This window comes from Cyprinodon tularosa, unplaced genomic scaffold, assembly GCF_016077235.1.
Source record: "Cyprinodon tularosa strain WSP-4 unplaced genomic scaffold, ASM1607723v1 ctg180, whole genome shotgun sequence".
NCBI classification, from domain to species: domain Eukaryota; kingdom Metazoa; phylum Chordata; class Actinopteri; order Cyprinodontiformes; family Cyprinodontidae; genus Cyprinodon; species Cyprinodon tularosa.
In genome coordinates, this window is record NW_024038609.1 from 324,855 (window position 1) to 344,191 (window position 19,337).

Sequence of the window (19,337 nt, forward strand, 5' to 3'; positions counted from 1 at the left end):
TTCCTCCACGCATCATGACTGCTGCTGGGTTTCCTCCACGCATCGTGACTGCTGCTGGGTTTCCTCCACGCATCGTGACTGCTGCTGGGTTTCCTCCACGCATCATGACTGCTGCTGGGTTTCCTCCACGCATCGTGACTGCTGCTGGGTTTCCTCCACGCATCATGACTGCTGCTGGGTTTCCTCCACGCATCATGACTGCTGCTGGGTTTCCTCCACGCATCATGACTGCTGCTGGGTTTCCTCCACGCATCATGACTGCTGCTGGGTTTCCTCCACGCATCATGACTGCTGCTGGGTTTCCTCCACGCATCGTGACTGCTGCTGGGTTTCCTCCACGCATCGTGACTGCTGCTGGGTTTCCTCCACGCATCATGACTGCTGCTGGGTTTCCTCCACGCATCATGACTGCTGCTGGGTTTCCTCCACGCATCATGACTGCTGCTGGGTTTCCTCCACGCATCGTGACTGCTGCTGGGTTTCCTCCACGCATCGTGACTGCTGCTGGGTTTCCTCCACGCATCATGACTGCTGCTGGATTTCCTCCACGCATCATGACTGCTGCTGGGTTTCCTCCACGCATCATGACTGCTGCTGGGTTTCCTCCACGCATCATGACTGCTGCTGGGTTTCCTCCACGCATCGTGACTGCTGCTGGGTTTCCTCCACGCATCGTGACTGCTGCTGGGTTTCCTCCACGCATCATGACTGCTGCTGGGTTTCCTCCACGCATCGTGACTGCTGCTGGGTTTCCTCCACGCATCATGACTGCTGCTGGGTTTCCTCCACGCATCATGACTGCTGCTGGGTTTCCTCCACGCATCGTGACTGCTGCTGGGTTTCCTCCACGCATCATGACTGCTGCTGGGTTTCCTCCACGCATCGTGACTGCTGCTGGGTTTCCTCCACGCATCATGACTGCTGCTGGGTTTCCTCCACGCATCATGACTGCTGCTGGGTTTCCTCCACGCATCATGACTGCTGCTGGGTTTCCTCCACGCATCATGACTGCTGCTGGGTTTCCTCCACGCATCATGACTGCTGCTGGGTTTCCTCCACGCATCGTGACTGCTGCTGGGTTTCCTCCACGCATCGTGACTGCTGCTGGGTTTCCTCCACGCATCATGACTGCTGCTGGGTTTCCTCCACGCATCATGACTGCTGCTGGGTTTCCTCCACGCATCATGACTGCTGCTGGGTTTCCTCCACGCATCGTGACTGCTGCTGGGTTTCCTCCACGCATCATGACTGCTGCTGGGTTTCCTCCACGCATCGTGACTGCTGCTGGGTTTCCTCCACGCATCATGACTGCTGCTGGGTTTCCTCCACGCATCATGACTGCTGCTGGGTTTCCTCCACGCATCATGACTGCTGCTGGGTTTCCTCCACGCATCGTGACTGCTGCTGGGTTTCCTCCACGCATCATGACTGCTGCTGGGTTTCCTCCACGCATCATGACTGCTGCTGGGTTTCCTCCACGCATCATGACTGCTGCTGGGTTTCCTCCACGCATCATGACTGCTGCTGGGTTTCCTCCACGCATCATGACTGCTGCTGGGTTTCCTCCACGCATCATGACTGCTGCTGGGTTTCCTCCACGCATCGTGACTGCTGCTGGGTTTCCTCCACGCATCGTGACTGCTGCTGGGTTTCCTCCACGCATCATGACTGCTGCTGGGTTTCCTCCACGCATCATGACTGCTGCTGGGTTTCCTCCACGCATCATGACTGCTGCTGGGTTTCCTCCACGCATCGTGACTGCTGCTGGGTTTCCTCCACGCATCATGACTGCTGCTGGGTTTCCTCCACGCATCATGACTGCTGCTGGGTTTCCTCCACGCATCATGACTGCTGCTGGGTTTCCTCCACGCATCGTGACTGCTGCTGGGTTTCCTCCACGCATCGTGACTGCTGCTGGGTTTCCTCCACGCATCGTGACTGCTGCTGGGTTTCCTCCACGCATCGTGACTGCTGCTGGGTTTCCTCCACGCATCGTGACTGCTGCTGGGTTTCCTCCACGCATCATGACTGCTGCTGGGTTTCCTCCACGCATCATGACTGCTGCTGGGTTTCCTCCACGCATCGTGACTGCTGCTGGGTTTCCTCCACGCATCGTGACTGCTGCTGGGTTTCCTCCACGCATCGTGACTGCTGGTGGGTTTCCTCCACGCATCATGACTGCTGGTGGGTTTCCTCCACGCATCATGACTGCTGGTGGGTTTCCTCCACGCATCATGACTGCTGCTGGGTTTCCTCCACGCATCATGACTGCTGCTGGGTTTCCTCCACGCATCATGACTGCTGCTGGGTTTCCTCCACGCATCGTGACTGCTGCTGGGTTTCCTCCACGCATCGTGACTGCTGCTGGGTTTCCTCCACGCATCATGACTGCTGCTGGGTTTCCTCCACGCATCATGACTGCTGCTGGGTTTCCTCCACGCATCGTGACTGCTGCTGGGTTTCCTCCACGCATCGTGACTGCTGCTGGGTTTCCTCCACGCATCGTGACTGCTGCTGGGTTTCCTCCACGCATCATGACTGCTGCTGGGTTTCCTCCACGCATCATGACTGCTGCTGGGTTTCCTCCACGCATCGTGACTGCTGCTGGGTTTCATCCATGCATCATGAAGCACCAACCTGAGGGGGGAAACTTGACATTCTTTAGCCAGTTCTGGATGGTTTCAGGATCAGGCTTCATGGGCCAATTCCTGGTTTCACTGTTTCAAACACACCTTCGTCCGTGTCTATTAGCTGCTTTTTTTCTCTATAAATCCCTTCAGAGCCCTCAAGCTGGGAACAGCTGCGCCATCAGTATCATGATCAAAACAGTCGATATTAGAATTAGTCTTTAAAAAAACCACACTGATCCATGTCTACATTCATTTACCTCTTATTTCTGTTGTTTGAAAACAGCTTCTCTTTAGTGAAGATTTAACTCTGACTTCAGCCGCTCTTACCGTCTCCTTTGTCTTGGCAGGTCTTTAATGGCCTCCACACACGTCAACCACAACATCTACATCACGGAGGTGAAGACGGGAAAGTGCCTGCATTCCTTGGTGGGCCACCGGAGGACCCCATGGTGCGTGACCTTTCACCCCACCATTCCTGGCTTGGTGGCCTCTGGGTGCCTTGACGGGGAAGTCCGCATATGGGACCTGCATGTGAGTATCAACCAACCACCGCCTGCGATGAACGGAGCGGGTCGAAGCCGATAACCTGGCGACCAGGCTGGGCGGAATCCTGGAGATCTGAATCAGTCCGGATCGTTCCACTGAATCACTTCTCCGTCCGTCCGTCAGTCTGACGTCATATTGAGGTCCAACCAGTTTGTTTGCAGGAAAGCGGAAAACTGGATGTTAGATGTTCAGCATGACTTGAAGAAATCTTCACCCAAATTAAAACATTCTGTAAGTTTGTTTATGGAAAGACGGCAAAAAGAAATAAAGCAAAGGAGAACATTAGTCAAGCTTTAGGGCGTTGATCCGACTTCAGGAAGCAAAGCAGCTGAGAAGCCATGAGGAGGCAGCTGTTTGCTGATTCTAAAACTACTTTATTAAAACTTGTTGAAATCATGATGCATGAGCTGTCTTACTGCTCTGGCAGATTATTTATGTAGAGTAGAGAATAATCTAACAGAATCTGCTCTTGCTGCTTGTGTCGATCTAAAAACAAGATCAGAAAGACTTTTTGTATACAGGTGCTGGTCATAAAATTAGAATATCATGAAAAAGTAGATTGATTTCAGTAATTCCATTTAAAAAGTGAAACTTGTATATTATATTCATACATTACATACAAACTCATATATTTCAGATGTTTATTTTGTTTAATTTTGATGATTACAAATGACAACAAATGAAAATCTCAAATTCATCATATCAGAAAATTAGAATATTACTGAAGACCAATAAAAACAAAGGATTTATAGAAATGTTGGCCAACTGAAAAGTATGAACATGAAAAGTATGAGCATGTACAGCACTCAGTATTTAGTTGGGCCTCCTTTGGCCTGTATTACTGCAGCAATGCGGCGTGGCATGGAGTCGATCAGTCTGTGGCACTGCTCAGGTGTTATGATAGCCCAGGTTGCTCTAATAGTGGCTTTTAGCTCTTCTGAATGGTTGGGTCTGGTGTATTGCATCTTCTTCTTCACAATACCCCATATATTTTCTATGGGGTTAAGGTCAGGAGAGTTTGCTGGCCAATTAAGAACAGGGATACCATGGTCCTTCAACCAGGTACTGGTAGCTTTGGCACTGTGTGCAGGTGCCAAGTCCTGTTGGAAAATGAAATCTGCATCTCCAAAAAGTTGGTCAGCTGCAGGAAGCATGAAGTGCTCTAAAACTTCCTGGTATGTGGCTGCGTTGACCCTGGACCTCAGAAAACACAATGGACCAACACCAGCAGATGACATGGCACCCCAAACCATCACTGACTGTGGAAACTTTACACTGGACTTCAAGCAACGTGGATGAAGTGCCTCTCTTCTTTTCCTCCAGACTCTGGGACCTTGATTTCCAAAGGAAATGCAAAATGTACTTTCATCAGAGAACATGACTTTGGACCACTCACCAGCAGTCCAGTCCTGTTTCTCTTTAGCCCAGGCAAGACGCTTCTGACGCTGTCTGTGGTTCAAGAGTGGCTTGACACAAGGAATGCGACAGCAGAAACCCATGTCTTTCATACGTCTGTGTGTGGTGGTTCTTGAAGCACTCACTCCAGCTGCAGTCCACTCTTTGTGAATCTCCCCCACATTTTTGAATGGGTTTTGTTTCACAATCCTCTCCAGGGTGCGGTTATCTCTCTTGCTTGTACACTTTTTTCGACCACATCTTTTCCTTCCCTTCGCCTCTCTATTAATGTGCTTGGACACTGAGCTCTGTGAACAGCCAGCCTCTTTAGCGATGACCTTTTGTGTCTTGCCCTCCTTGTGCAAGGTGTCGATGGTCGTCTTTTGGACAACTGTCAAGTCAGCAGTCTTCCCCATGATTGTGTAGCCTATAGAACTAGACTGAAAGACCATTTAAAGGCTTTTGCAGGTGGTTTGAGTTAATTAGCTGATTAGAGTGTGGCACCAGGGGCCATCAATTTTGAACCTTTTCACAATATTCTAATTTTCTGATATGATGAATTTGAGATTTTCATTTGTTGTCATTTGTAATCATCAAAATTAAACAAAATAAACATCTGAAATATATGAGTTTGTATGTAATGTATGAATATAATATACAAGTTTCACTTTTTAAATGGAATTACTGAAATCAATCTACTTTTTCATGATATTCTAATTTTATGACCAGCACCTGTATAGGGGGGGGTGAAAGAACAAATGTCTCATCATCATCGGGATTTGCTCCGTGATCAGAGGAAATGTTACTTGGCGCAGTGGTGAAAATTGGAAGTTCAGTTTAATATAATACAACTCTGTGATTAGTTCCGTCTGAAATGAATGAAAATAGTTGTTTTAATGGTTATTGAGTCAGATATGTGGCGGTAATGTTTGATTTATCTAAAGGTTTTAATCTGTTACTGTGTAAATGGGTTTGGCTGTAATTTAAGGACAGATTCTAATAGATCTGCAGGGTGGGGACTATAAATCTGATAGGAGTTTAATTTTTTTATTGCTGTTTTGCACAATATGCTTAACTAAGTATTTTTTGTTGTTGAATATTAGAGATTTTGCAGATATATTTTTATAAATACATTGTTTAGATTTACTTATATCATTCTACCCCTTTTATAGAATAGAATAGAAAATCCCTTTATTGTCCCACAATGGGCAAATTTACAGCAGCAGAACGATGATTGAAAATAGTCACACAAATTCGGACCTTAGAAAAATGTAGAAGAATAACATAATAGGGAAGAGTTAAAATATAAACAATAAAATACTGTAAAGTGTTTTAACAATATAAAACTGGAGAATAAATAACCAATATGCAGCTATGGATATTTTTACAGTAATGGATATTTGAAAATAGCAGCAACATCAGAGATGTGCAGAATGACAGCAGCAGGTTATTTAACTGACTAAGGTTTCTATCATTACATTTGATTTTATTTGTTCCTGCTCCCGGTGGTTGGAACCTTTATTCCACTCTGGATTCTTGTGAGTGTAGTCTTTGTTCACTTTAACTTTTAAAAAAATAAATAAATAAACAAACAGTTTTGAAAACCTCGGTATTCATTCTTTTCCTGCTTTGTGTGTCAACTTTCTCGGTTGCTAAGCAACAGAGCATACGGCGGTAAAACCCGCCGAAGGGTGGACCTGTTCGAATTTACAGCCAAAACTCTTCCGGCCTCCTTATTTTCAAGGACTTCGAAGGATCCAGTCTAGGTAGACCGCGTCCTTGGAGGATGCAGCCCAGGTTTTTGAACAGAGCCTCTGATTAAGAACAGGGCTGCCCGCACTGACGCGGCTCAGGGATTACGTCACACGGAGCGTCGTGCGCAGTGAAATCAGGACATTTCCTCACTTTCTAAAAAAAACCCCGGGACGCCCGGGACAGGACGTGAAATACGGATATGTCCCGGGAAATACGGACCTTTGGTCACCCTATTTTAGCACCCCTAGTTCTCTCATTTTTATTCCAAATACAATTTATAATTTGAATCACAGGGCTATTTTTATCTCTATGGTTCAGTATTTTCTCAAGTAGCAACTTTAACTGCTATACTTTCCTGTCTTAAAAGGCAGAACTCTTCTAGTAAAAAAAAACTAATTTGTTGAAATGGGGGGGGCCTATTGTTTGAACCCCTTAGGGGCTTTTAAAAACAAAAATGTCTTTTTTGCGCTTTATGAAACAAAGTACCCTATATTTTGTGGATGTACAGCTACATTTCTCATGTAAGTTTGCGTAGTTTTAACACAAACATTTTTTTTTCACATTGCACCAGAACAGTTAATGAGCAACCTGTACTTGTGTGCTTGTTTGTTCTGTCTAAAATGTTTATTTTGGAATAAAGAGGTTAATATAAAAAATATTTTTTGTCCGATTCATCGATTAATTGAAAAAATAATCGGCCGATTCATCGATTTTTAAAATAATCGTTAGTTGCAGCCCTAATTTCTATTAACTCCTTCAGAGAAGAACCAGACAAGCAACCTTTGTTCTCAACAGATCCTCCTTAGTTGTGCTTCTCCAGCTGTGTTTAAACATGTTTGTGGGGTTAAAGTGTGACTATGAAATGTTTCCCCGATCAGTAAGGAAGACGTGAGAAATCCTAAAGATCTGCTATTTTCTTCTATGCTGTTTGTTTTCTGCCTGTTTTCTGAGGTCGACTTGTCATGATCCATAAATTCTCCAAAATTGAACCACATTCCTCTTACATACAAACGTGTTCTTTTTTGTTTAGACTTGAATCCACTGATGAATGACATCTCTTTGATGAAGCCCTAATCAGACTTGGAGGTTTGAATAAAAAATGAATTAGGATTGGATGAGAGCGTAGAGTGGAAGGATAGCGGTACGGAGGGTTGATTTTTCCAGCGTTCCCATGAATGACTGGGTGCTCTCTCTGTCTCGGTCTGCAGGGCGGCAGCGAGAGCTGGTTTACCGAGAGCAACGTGGCCATCGCCTCCCTCGCCTTCCACCCAACGGCTCAGCTCCTCCTCATCGCCACCAACAACGAGCTGCACTTCTGGGACTGGAGCCGCCCCGAGCCGTTCGCCGTGGTCAAGACGGGCAGCGAGACGGAGCGAGTAAGGTGGGTCAAAGAGCATCGGCGAGCAGCGGGGCCAGGAAGCTCTGCCGGCATTCCCAACCGGAGTCATTAAACCAACAAAGCTCAGCTGGCTGGAACCGGTTCTATGAAAGCAGCATAACTTTTACTCATAGATTAAAGGGATGTTTCAGAGAAAAATCTTAACATGTATAGATTTAGAATCTTAAAATGAGCTAAAATCATCCTGCTAGTTTGTTTGCCAGCAGCTGCTGTCATTATTTTCCTTCCAAACTTTCTGTAATTGTCTCCTGTAAGGAAACTATTTATGATCATTTTTTTAAAAAGCAAGCTCTACTTAAACAAGGAGGAGATGGTGTGAAAGTAAAAGGCTTGTTTCTGTCCTGCTCTCTGTAGGTTGGTGAGATTTGATCCTCTGGGTCACAACCTGCTCACAGCGATTGTGAATCCATCCAATCAGCAGGTGAGTTTAAGCGCAGTTTCTGAACTTTTACATGTTAAGATGGAAGAAAATCAGTCAAATCCAGTTTCCGCACCAAGGTCTCAGTTCTTTACATTCCTGGTATCCATTGATCCGAGGTTTTCCAGGTTTTCTGGAGATGCTTTAAAGTTCTTCTTCGGTCTATGGCCGTTTTAACATCCAGTTTAAATGATAAAGATTTTTCCAATTTAAGATCCGATGTGTGTGATGTTAATGTAACTATGGCTACGGTCACACTGCAGGCCTTAATGCTCAATTCACATTTTTCCATTCAAATTTCCAACTACCGTATTTTCACGACCATAAGGCGCACCGTACTAAAAGGCGCACTCTCAGTTATGTGTCCCATTTCTGTATTTAACACAGACATAAGGCGCACCGGACTATAGGGCGTGTTTTTTTATATACAGGTACATGTCTTCTACTACCTTTAAATACCTCTACTGCGTATTTAAAAATAGAGCGGGGGCAAAACTGAGTATGACTGTGCTTTATTCATGTATTTATTACAAAGTATTAATCAAACCTGGCAGCTGGCCGTGAGACAGACACATCGCAGATGACACAGCGCTGTGATCACTCCTAAATTAACTTAAAATCCTGAAACCTGCCGACGGAATATGTTCGCTTTTATTGCCGGTATCCTGGTGCCTGCAGTTTAAATTATTTAGATGAAAAACACCTGCCAGCCGCCGCGGTGAACCTGGAGGCTGCCCAGCCTAGAGGCTGCTGTTGAAGGGATTTCTGCTGTCGGTGTACCGCTGGTATGTGGGGGTCTGAGCGCCTCCGACAGAAAAAGATAATCTGGATGAACTGACTGCAATTATTAAGTTTTCAGGTGGACTTTCTCACTTAAAACATATTAAAACTACTTTATTCCCCCTGATCACAGCAAATATAGCTGCAAGATTTAGATTATTTAGATGAAAAAACACCTGCCAGCCGCCGCGGTGAAGAGGAGGAGACCCGCCCAGAGGCTGCTGTTGAATTAAGTTTTCAGGTAGAAAAATAGAGCGGGAGCAAAACTGAGTATGTTTGTGCTTTATTCATGTATTTATTACAAAGTATTAATCAAACCCATCAAAGTCATCATCCTCTGTTTCTGAATTAAACAGCTGCGCTAAATCAGACATGCCAGTTTCCCCTTCTTCGCTGTCAGAGTCACTTTCCGTGCAGCGCGGCTCCTCAGAAATAATGCCGGCTTTTGCGAAAGCTCGAACAACAGAGCCAGCAGACACGTTAGTCCAAGCATGGTAAATGGTAAATGGTATGTACTTATATAGCGCTTTTATTCAAGTTAGGAGACTTGACCAAGGCGCTTTACTCTACATTCATTCACCCATTCACTCACACACTGATGGTGGCAAGCTACATTGTAGCCACAGCTGCCCTGGGGCTCACTGACAGAAGCGGGGCTGCCGTACACTGGCGCCACCGGGCCCTCTGACCACCATCAGTAGACAATGCAGGTGAAGTGTCTTGCCCAAGGACACAACGACAATGAAAGTCGGAGTCGGGGCTTGAACCGTCAACCCTTCGATTTCATGGCAAACTCCTACATCCAACGCCACTGTCGCCCCAAGCATCAACAATCCATCCGCTAACGGTGGCGTAACTTGCCCGGCGCTGCCTTCCACTTATCGTGAAACTGTGCTCTCCGTCTGTCATCCATCGCTCCCACGCCGCTCGCAGCCTTACTTTGAACGGCCGGTTCACACCGATGTCGAGCGGTTGAAGTTCCTTTGTCAGACCCCCGGGATAACGGCGAGCACAGCGTTCATTTGATTCACCTTTTTTTTCACATCGGCTGTGAGATGGGCACGCAGCGATGGTGATGCGTGGAAAAAACCACCTGGTCTCCTCACATACAGCTGCCTTTCATCATCTCCTCATCCATCCAGCCTTTTCCATTTGCGTTAATATCATGTGTCATCAGAGCGCTGTGTCTGTCTCGCTGTCAGCAGCAAAACTTCAATTTTTCCATCTCCAGCTGCAGCAGCGCGTCAAGCACGTCAGATGCTTAAACGCTCCCGACGCGCTGCGCCTGCTGCTCAAAACGCGCTGCGGGACCTTTTGCTGCGCCTATACGCGCGTCAACCGTTGACTTTGCATGTAAACTCGCTGCTTCTGCTGCACCTGCTGGGTCCGGTTCACACCGATGTCGAGCGGTTGAACAGCGAGCACAGGGTTAATTTTTTTCCCCATGTTTTTGACATCAGCTGTGAGATGGGCACGCATGGAGTCACATATTAACAGCGATGGTGATGAGTGGGAAAAAAACACCTGGTCTCCTTACATTCAGCCACTCTTTCATCATCTCCTCAATGAGGTGGTCTCAAAAGTCGCAGTTAAAACACACATAAGGCGCACCGCACCAAAGGGCGCACCGCACATTTTGAGGGGAAAAAAAAAGATGTTTATGTGCGCCTTATAGTCGTGAAAATACGGTAACTTTTTTTCTCAGAATATATTTTTTTCATTTTGATTTTCTTTTTTTTTTCAAATTTCAGGTTGATTTTTACAAATTGAATTTATTTTAAATAACATTTTCCAGATCACCTTCTCTTCCAAACGCTTGCTCCTGACCAATAAAAACATTGCTTAACCTCTTACACCCTCAGGGGGTATAAATAAATTTCTGCCTGACAAAAACACCCAAAAGTAAATCACTTATAGCCTCACAGCTATTAGATATAAGTTACTTATATCTAATAACTTATAACTAAAAACTTAATCTAAACTTAATCTAAAAACTTATAACTTTTGGTACCTCTGTAAAGGTAAGATGTCATAGAATGGTTTTCTGGTGTCAGCACCATTGTAGCTTTGACCCTGCCTGAAATATTAGGGACAAAATACAAAATATTTTGCTTTTTTTGAACCTCGCCAAAATTTTCTTTGAAATAAACATTGCAAAACACTACCAAAATATTATTTATAGCACAAAAAAGTAGTACAGACTTTTAAATCTAAATGTTGTGTAAAAATATACCAAATTTGGACTCAATCAGATGAATCATATTTATTTTAGAATGGTATTAGTGAGAAATTTCTTAGACGGAGAGGCCATTTTGGCACATTTATCTATAATTGTCACCAAACTGTGCCAAATGTGTTTTTTACATCAATACTGGGGGTTTGTTAAAATTACGAGGTCACGTAGCAGCTGGACCCACCGGTGGGTCCGTAGGGTTCTAGGGGTTAAGTCCAGCCGATCAATAGAAAAGCGTCTTCACTCCAGAGCAAAGCCCCGCCCCTAGAATGAAGAGAATCTGATCTGGAATACATTTTTTGAAAATAATGACATTTATAAAACTTAATCTGACAAATAAGAAATAAAAAAATATAGCCTGAAAAAATAAAATCTAAAGAAAAATGTGTGGATGTAAAGATGTAAAACAACAACTACAACTTTAGCTCCTTCATCACGGGCTGAACAGATGTAGATCGGCGTGCAGGTGATCACCACAGGACGCGTCTCCTGGCTGAAGCGTCCATTAGCAGCTGGTTCCGTCTGTTCTCAGTTCTTTCCTTTTTCCGCAGACTGATGACGACTCCGAGGTTCCCATGGACAGTGTGGAGATGCCTCACTTCCGCCAGCGTTCCTTCCTGCCTTCCCAGCCAGTTCGCCGGACGCCGATCCTCCACAACTTCCTGCACATCCTGTCGTCCTCCCGCTCTGCGGGGCACAGCGTGGGCGCCGAGCAGCAGCAGCAGCTGCCGCCACGGCCTCCAAGCGACAGTGCTAGTGCCGCCGAGGCCCCCGGTACAGCGGGCGGAGCCTCCATTCCAGGTTGCACCCAGCACCTGGGCATGCTGTGCGTGTGCACTCGCTGCTCCGTCAGCCGGAAGCGCACGATGCCCGCCGGCGCCTCAACGACGGCTACGCCAGACCCCAGAGTCTCGTCGGAGACCCCCCCTCTCTCCACCGCCTCTACCTTCTCCTCGGCACGCACGGAGCCCAGGCAGCCCACAGAGCGGCCCTCAGCCTTCACCTCCGTCTACTACAGCGCCGGCGCCTCCCTGAACCCCATCATGCCAAATATCTTGGAGCCTCTGTCGGCCCCCAGGCCCAGCCCAGACTGGACCCGCAGCCTGTTGAACATGAGAGAAGTAGGGGTGGGTCCGTCCATGCTGCCTCCTCGGACTTCCTCCTCCTCCTCGGTCAGCCTGCTGTCGGTGCTGCGGCAGCAGGACGGCTCGTCTCAGTCCCCGCTCTACACCTCTGCCTCCGAGGGCCGAGGTTTCTCCCAGCAGGGGGACACGGGGCCCCGGGAGTCGGCCGGCACCAGCAGCGGCCACCACCCGTTCTGGGATGGCTCTCGGAGCTCCTCGGCCTCCTTCCGGAACGTCCTGCAGTGCAACCTGAGCCGTTACTTCCTGGAGATCGACCGCATAGACATCGAACCGTCACTGGGGGGCAGCATAGCCAACGGGAACCAGGAGCCCGGCCAGGAACTGCTGAACAACAACATGGACACAGAGAGGGCGAGCCAGCCCTCCTCATCCTCCTCCCCGACCATCATCCATTACCAGCCTCCCGCCCCGCCCCCCGCCGCCTCCAGCAGCTTGGAGAACAACGTCCCTCCCCCGGCCTCCAGGGGCCACCTGAACCGCTGCCGGGCCTGCCATAACCTGCTGACTTTTAATCAGGACTCACAGCGCTGGGAGCGCACGCACCAAACCTCCTCCACCTCCTCTTCCTCCTCGCTGGATGCACCCTCCTCTTCCTCTTCCTTCCCCTCCCCAGCAGCACCTTGGCAGCCGGATGACAGCAGGCGGACACTAGAAGCTCAGAACCTGGAGAGGAGGGCGGTTCCTGAGCCCATCGAGCAGCCGCCTCTGCCTCCTGCGGGGGCCGGAACCGTGGCCTTCCCTCTGGCCCCTCCTCCCAGCCAGGCCACCGAGCAGACGGTGGGCCTGGTCTACAACCAGGACACAGCGCAGTGGGAGAGGGTGTACCGGCAGGCAACCAGCAGCCGGACCGCCGAGCCACCAGAGGCCTTAAGCCAAGAAATGCCTGTTGACCCCCCTGATGAGGACTCGCTGCGGAGGTACGGCGTCTCAGAGTTAATTTAAGGCCATCAAAACACAAATAAGAGTAATTAAATCCAAGTCTGGTTTCTGTCCAGATCTCAAAGATGTAATGAGATCGCTGCTAAGATAACTTGATTTATCAAACCGTGAGCTAAAAAAAGAACCAACAGGAACTAGAGATTAAAAAAGCCTTAAGTCTCCATTAGCTGCCAACCAAGCTAACTAAGATTACATTTGTGCAAAACCAGGGGATTACATCAGCTTATTATGTTTAGATGTTTCCTGATCTCTGAATTATTATATTGGATCTTTAATAAACCCCAAAATAGAGATTGACCCATAAAGGAGTTTTAGATTGAATCAGTCTAACCGATCCTCCTGATGTGCTACCGATATTTTGGGGACAATTTTTTCTCTATTTATATGATTATAAATGAAAATGATAACAAATGTTACACAATTCTCCATTTGAACAAAAAAAAAGAAACAATCAACCAAACATGAATAATGTTAAAGGAATAGTACACCCAAAACATGATTAGCCTTCATTTTCTACTCACCCCCATGCTGAACAACACTCTGGAGTACTTTTTTGATATCTCAAATGCATCTGGAGATCTGGGAGGCTTCTTGCTGTCTGCTGACATTCAAATAATTGAGGTCTATGGCGCCTGAGGCAGAAAGGTCCATAAAAGTCCACAAAAAACGTGTCAATATTCCTCCATACTGCTCGTCCAATGTATTCCAAGTGTCCTGAGTGGGTAGCGTCCAGAATTTACTCGAAACAAAGTCATTTAGAATGTTTTTAGAGCATAAACAGTAGTGTATAGGATTTCCTGAAAGCGCGCGCCTGCGCGTTCACGAGTCTACGGAAACCGCGGCAGACCAAACCAGACGAAAGTGCGCATTCAGCGTCTGCTCTGCCGATAATGCAAGCGTAGAAGAAGAAATGTGCTGTTTACCTGTGCAAAGAAAGAAACAACGAAAGCAAAATGTCTGAGGACTTCAGTGTTGAGGAAGAGCATGAGTTCTTTGCCGAGCTGAATGCGCACTTTCATCTGGTTTGGTCTGCCGGTTTCCGTAGACTCGTGAACGCGCTTTCAGGAAATCCTATACACTACTGTTTATGCTCTAAAAACATTCTAAATGACTTCGTTTCGAGTAAATTCTGGATGCTACCCACTCAGGACACTTGGAATACATTGGACGAGCAGTATGGAGGAATATTGACACGTTTTTTGTGGACTTTTATGGACCTTTCTGCCTCGGGCGCCATAGACCTCCATTATTTGAATGTCAGCAGACAGCAAGAAGCCTCCCAGATCTCCAGATGCATTTGAGATATCAAAAAAGTACTCCAGAGTGTTGTTCAGCATGAGGGTGAGTAGAAAATGAAGGCTAATCATGTTTTGGGTGTACTATTCCTTTAAGCAGGTTGGATGGAAAGGCACTGTGCGTCTGTGCTGTGATCTTTTGGCTGCTGAACCCACCAGTGAATTGGTGAATGTCGATTTGCTGAATCTGAACCACAGAGATGAACGTAGATCCAGAGCCGAGCTCAGCACACCGATCATCACCATCATGGCTCTGGAACTGTGGCGTTCCTCCTGCAGAGCAGCAGCATCACACACAGTGATCACGGCTGCATCAAAATAATAATAATTGAACTTTATTCATCTCACACCAGCTCCCCAGGAGCAGTGTGGGGCTAAGGGTCTTGCTCAGGGACCCAGAGTGGCAGTCTGCAGGAATGGGGCTTGAACTCAGAACCTCTGGGGACCAAGTGTGCCGCTCTAACCACTAGGCCGCCACTCCCCCATGTTTTCAGCAGCTGGGTTTGGATCTACCCTGTCAATCATCAGGACCAGGAGTCGAGCTCTTCGGTCAGAGGCGCTCATAGGCCGATTTTCTCTATGTGACCGCTCTCCATGTATAGTTGTGGTTCAGCAGCGCAGTGAAATCAGACGCTTATGAGGATTTATTTTTTTATATAAAGTGGATTGAACGGTTTGTTTTTATTGATCACAGCCTGATAAATCATAGCTTAGGTCTGCAGATGAGAACCTAAATGAAACGTATCATTCTATGCTCCGCCCCCAACAGGCGGCTGCTAGAATCCTCCCTGCTGTCGTTGTCTCGGTACGACATGTCCGGATCCAGAGACCACCCCATCTACCCAGACCCGGCCAGGTACGCCACCACACAGTTGTGACACAGGATCCGGCTCTGATTGGCTGTTTGTGACCTGAAGCTTCTTTCTTTGCTCCGCAGACTTTCTCCAGCAGCGTACTATGCTCAGAGGATGATCCAGTACCTGTCCAGACGGGACAGCATTCGCCAGCGTTCCCTGCGATACCAGCAGAACCACCGCATGCGAACCATGTCCACGTCCTCCGACAGCCCCGCCCCCAACCCCTCTGGCGCAATGGACAACAGCGACGTGGACTTCGAGGAACTGGAGTAAGTAGCTAAGCTTGATGGGCTGGAAATGGAGAGGAGATACTGAACGTTTCACAAGAATGTAGAGTATGGACGCCTGTTCTTGGGTAGTATGGACTCTGGGAGAACAGAAGCATGGAGAACAAATCTGTGTCAACTGGAACAGAAGCATAGTCATGACATCACCACACGCTCTTCTTTTTTTTTGAGTTTTTTTTTGAGTTTTTTTTTTTTTTTTTGGTTTTTACTGTTCTAGTGGCTCTATTTTTCTGACAATAGGCTGACAGGAAAGGGGCATAAAAGAGGGGGAGAGACATGCAGTTCACAACACGTCATCTCAAGGCACTTTACAATTCAACAAGATCTTCCAGTCAAATTGATACAAAGTTTTCTATCTAAGGAAAACCAGTTGATTGCATCGACTCATTGTCTCAAATGCAATCCCAAGGAGACAGAAGCAGACATAGAAAAAGGAAGCATAGATACAAAAGGCAACTTTAAACCAGCTCCACAGGCGGGCCCGTCCAGGAAACACACAGCCAGGCAGACTAGCTCAGAACCAGCTCCCACGTCAGAGGATGAAGAGAACACATCTAATTAGTCACAGTCAGAGAAACAGGACTACACCGAAAAACAGGCCGATCCCGAACATCAACATTAATAGTCTCTAGATAATAAACCATTCCTTTTTTCATTTGATAGGGTAATACTGATTAACACAGTCAGATAAACACTACTCAGATGAACGTTTTGCCAAATAAAAATTTGTACTTTGCTGGCTCTGCTATGCAGAGAGGGGTGCAGACGGGCTAACGTTGGCCCTGGTTGCGGTTAGCCTCTCAAGATCAGAAAATTTTTTATTACGCACTAAATTGGCCATAAAGCATAAAGTTCTCGTCTCAAATTATGTTAAAACGTAATTTTGTAGAACATCAGAAAGGTGAACTTTTAACTTAAAACTCTGAGATCTGTTAGCACTCCCCTGATAGCTGCTGATGTTGCAGTGCATGCTGGGACAGCTGTCAGTCTGGAGAACAGACAAGTCTGCTCTGATCAGAGCATGTGAACAGAGCGGAGCGCCACATAATTTCCGCTCCCTGCTCAGGAGGATGTTCACTCATTGGCTCCGCTGCTCAAAGTTGCGCCAGGAAGCTCCGCACTCGCCTTAATTTTCCTGCCGCTGCGGCAAAATCGCTCCACACTCCTTCAAATTTTCAGGAGAAGGCATTTTCTGACATTTTTCCTTCATGTAATAATGCCAGGGCGCTGGGACACACGGCGTTTGATTTAATGATGTGACCGATACATGTGTATTTCCTTATTTAACTGGCTGTTAAATTATCGTACTGTTTCCCAGCTGTGAACGTAACACCTCGCTCCATTTATGTTGCCCCGCGTTTCCTATTTAATTAGAAATTTATTTTACTAGACTTCATTAAAAAGGTTGCTTTGCATCTTATTGCAAATGAGGTAATAGCTATAATGCACGCATGTGATCCATTATCAAAAACAGGCTCTTACCACCACAATCACTTTATGTAAACCCACTCTATATTAAGCATAGTTAGTGCATGGTTTTATGATATTTTATCACACTTCAATCAAATAAATGTTATTTTACAAATTTTATAATCCAATATTTTTAACTGACGTTGTGAGCGCATCGGAGCGAACTGGAGCGCAGCGAAATCCTCACTCTGGCCTTTGAATTGAAAACCTCTCTGCCCTCCACCATATTGATTTCCCTCCGCTCCACCGCTCACTCCACGCTCCGATTACATGCTCTGGCTCTGATGCATGCTGGGTAGTTTTAGTCAGTTTTTGGTCTTATGCTCCAGTGAATTGGAACAGTGCTGAGGCTGATGAGAGCTCACAAGTACGCATTAGAAGAAACTGCAAAGGAGTCCAAATAAACCGTTTATAAAGTTGCTAAAATGAATAGAAAACTGAATAAGTCAAAGGGGGCCACCTAGAAAACCTCACCTTAGACCAAAGCATCAAGATCACATCCTCAACTAAGCCAATAGAAAAAAAATACTACACAGTAATCCTTTTAACCTGAGGAGGGCGCCAAACAGACAACTTTAGACACAGAAGAAGGATTTTAACAAATGTACATGAAATTGCCAAAAATAATTATCATACGTACATTTATGGCTTATTTTATAATGTGGACTGATAGAAAAGGCCTGATTAGGTAATATTCTTCAAACAGAGGACGGTAATTCAGGTACGAGAATGATTGACCCATTGTGCATTCACCAAAGTTACAGAAACTGAAAACTAAAGTGTATTGAAGCGAAGGCAAGCTGATATATTCCCATATTCATTGTTCACTTGATATTGAACTGATTTACCATATTAATAGCGGATCAAGACATGTCGGAAAAGGCATTATCTCCAGAAGACTGTGGTTTATCACCAAAATAAAGGTGGTTTAGGGTGAGTCGTCCTTTAAGCAGCTCAGTGTATCTGTTAATAAGAATGGATTCAAATCAGTTTTAAAAGGATGAAGATCGATTCTTTTTCTCTCTGATGTGGTTTGATCTCTAATTTGATCATCAGTATTTAACACATTTATTTTAGCTATAACCTTAATTACATGACTGTTTAGTTGTGCAGCATGTTAACCCGCATTATATCAACATTATACAGCATTAATAGAGGCTGAAAGGACAGATTTAAAATCAATCTCTGGTTTTATGAATCAGTCCTGACAGCTGCTGCTCCTGTTCAGTCGTCTGCAGGGAGTTTTTTCCCCTATAAGGTGCTTCATGCAAGTAAACTTTTCCACTGCTTTGTTCCAGTGATCCTGCAGACCGAGCGAGACACAGGACACCAAGGAATGCCAGGATGTCTGCCCCCTCGCTGGGGCGATTTGTCCCACGGTGAGACCCTCATAAATCAAACCTGCTGTTCATTTGGTTCCAAATGGGTCCAAACTGATTCGCTCTCATCCCTGCTTTCTGCAGCCGTTTCCTGCTTCCGGAGTACCTGCCGTATGCCGGGATCTTCCATGAACGAGGACAGCCCGGTCTGGCTACTCACTCCTCCGTCAACAGAGTTCTGGCTGGTAAGCAGGACTCTAACAAGTTTAAAGCTTTGGATCATTTTAAGCTTAATGACTTTTAAAGATTTATTACAATAATTAGAGCTTCAGGAATTTGGGCTGGATTCTGTTCCTCTATTGTTTCCTTTTGTAAAAGAAATTTAAATTCAGATTAGGGCTAAAACAATCGGTTTATACGTGATTAATCTATTATAGGAAATATAATCAACTAATTTGGCAATCGATTAATTGTTGACTGGAGTATGGAGACTCTGAAACTTCATTTTAGCTGACAGAACAAACCTACCGTATTTTCACTAAAAGGCGCAGTCTCAGTTATGTGTCCCATTTCTGTATTTAACACACACATAAGGCGCACCGGACTATAGGGCGCGTTTTTTATATACAGGTACATGTCCTCTACTACCTTTAAATACCTCTACTGCGTATTTAAAAATGGAGCGGGAGCAAAACTGAGTATGTTTGTGCTTTATTCATGTATTTATTACAAAGTATTAATCAAACCTGGGAGCTGGCCGTGAGACAGACACAGAGCACTGTGATCACTCCTCTGAAACAGTTTATTTACGCATAAATTAACTTAAAATGCAGAAATCTGCCGGCAGAATATGTTCGCTTTTATTATCC

General features: G+C 46.1%; 1 protein-coding gene across 1 annotated transcript in view; it reads left to right on the forward strand.

The window, feature by feature from the left end:
• ambra1b (autophagy/beclin-1 regulator 1b) overlaps positions 1-19,337 on the forward strand; it is a 28,984-nt gene that overhangs the window by 458 nt on the left and 9,189 nt on the right. Inside the window, exons 3-10 of the mRNA XM_038282176.1 lie at positions 2,978-3,161; positions 7,535-7,707; positions 8,080-8,146; positions 11,708-13,218; positions 15,305-15,391; positions 15,473-15,661; positions 18,448-18,528; positions 18,613-18,713. Of these exons, the coding sequence (XP_038138104.1) occupies positions 2,978-3,161; positions 7,535-7,707; positions 8,080-8,146; positions 11,708-13,218; positions 15,305-15,391; positions 15,473-15,661; positions 18,448-18,528; positions 18,613-18,713 (2,393 nt within the window). The remainder of the gene's footprint in view (positions 1-2,977; positions 3,162-7,534; positions 7,708-8,079; positions 8,147-11,707; positions 13,219-15,304; positions 15,392-15,472; positions 15,662-18,447; positions 18,529-18,612; positions 18,714-19,337) is intronic.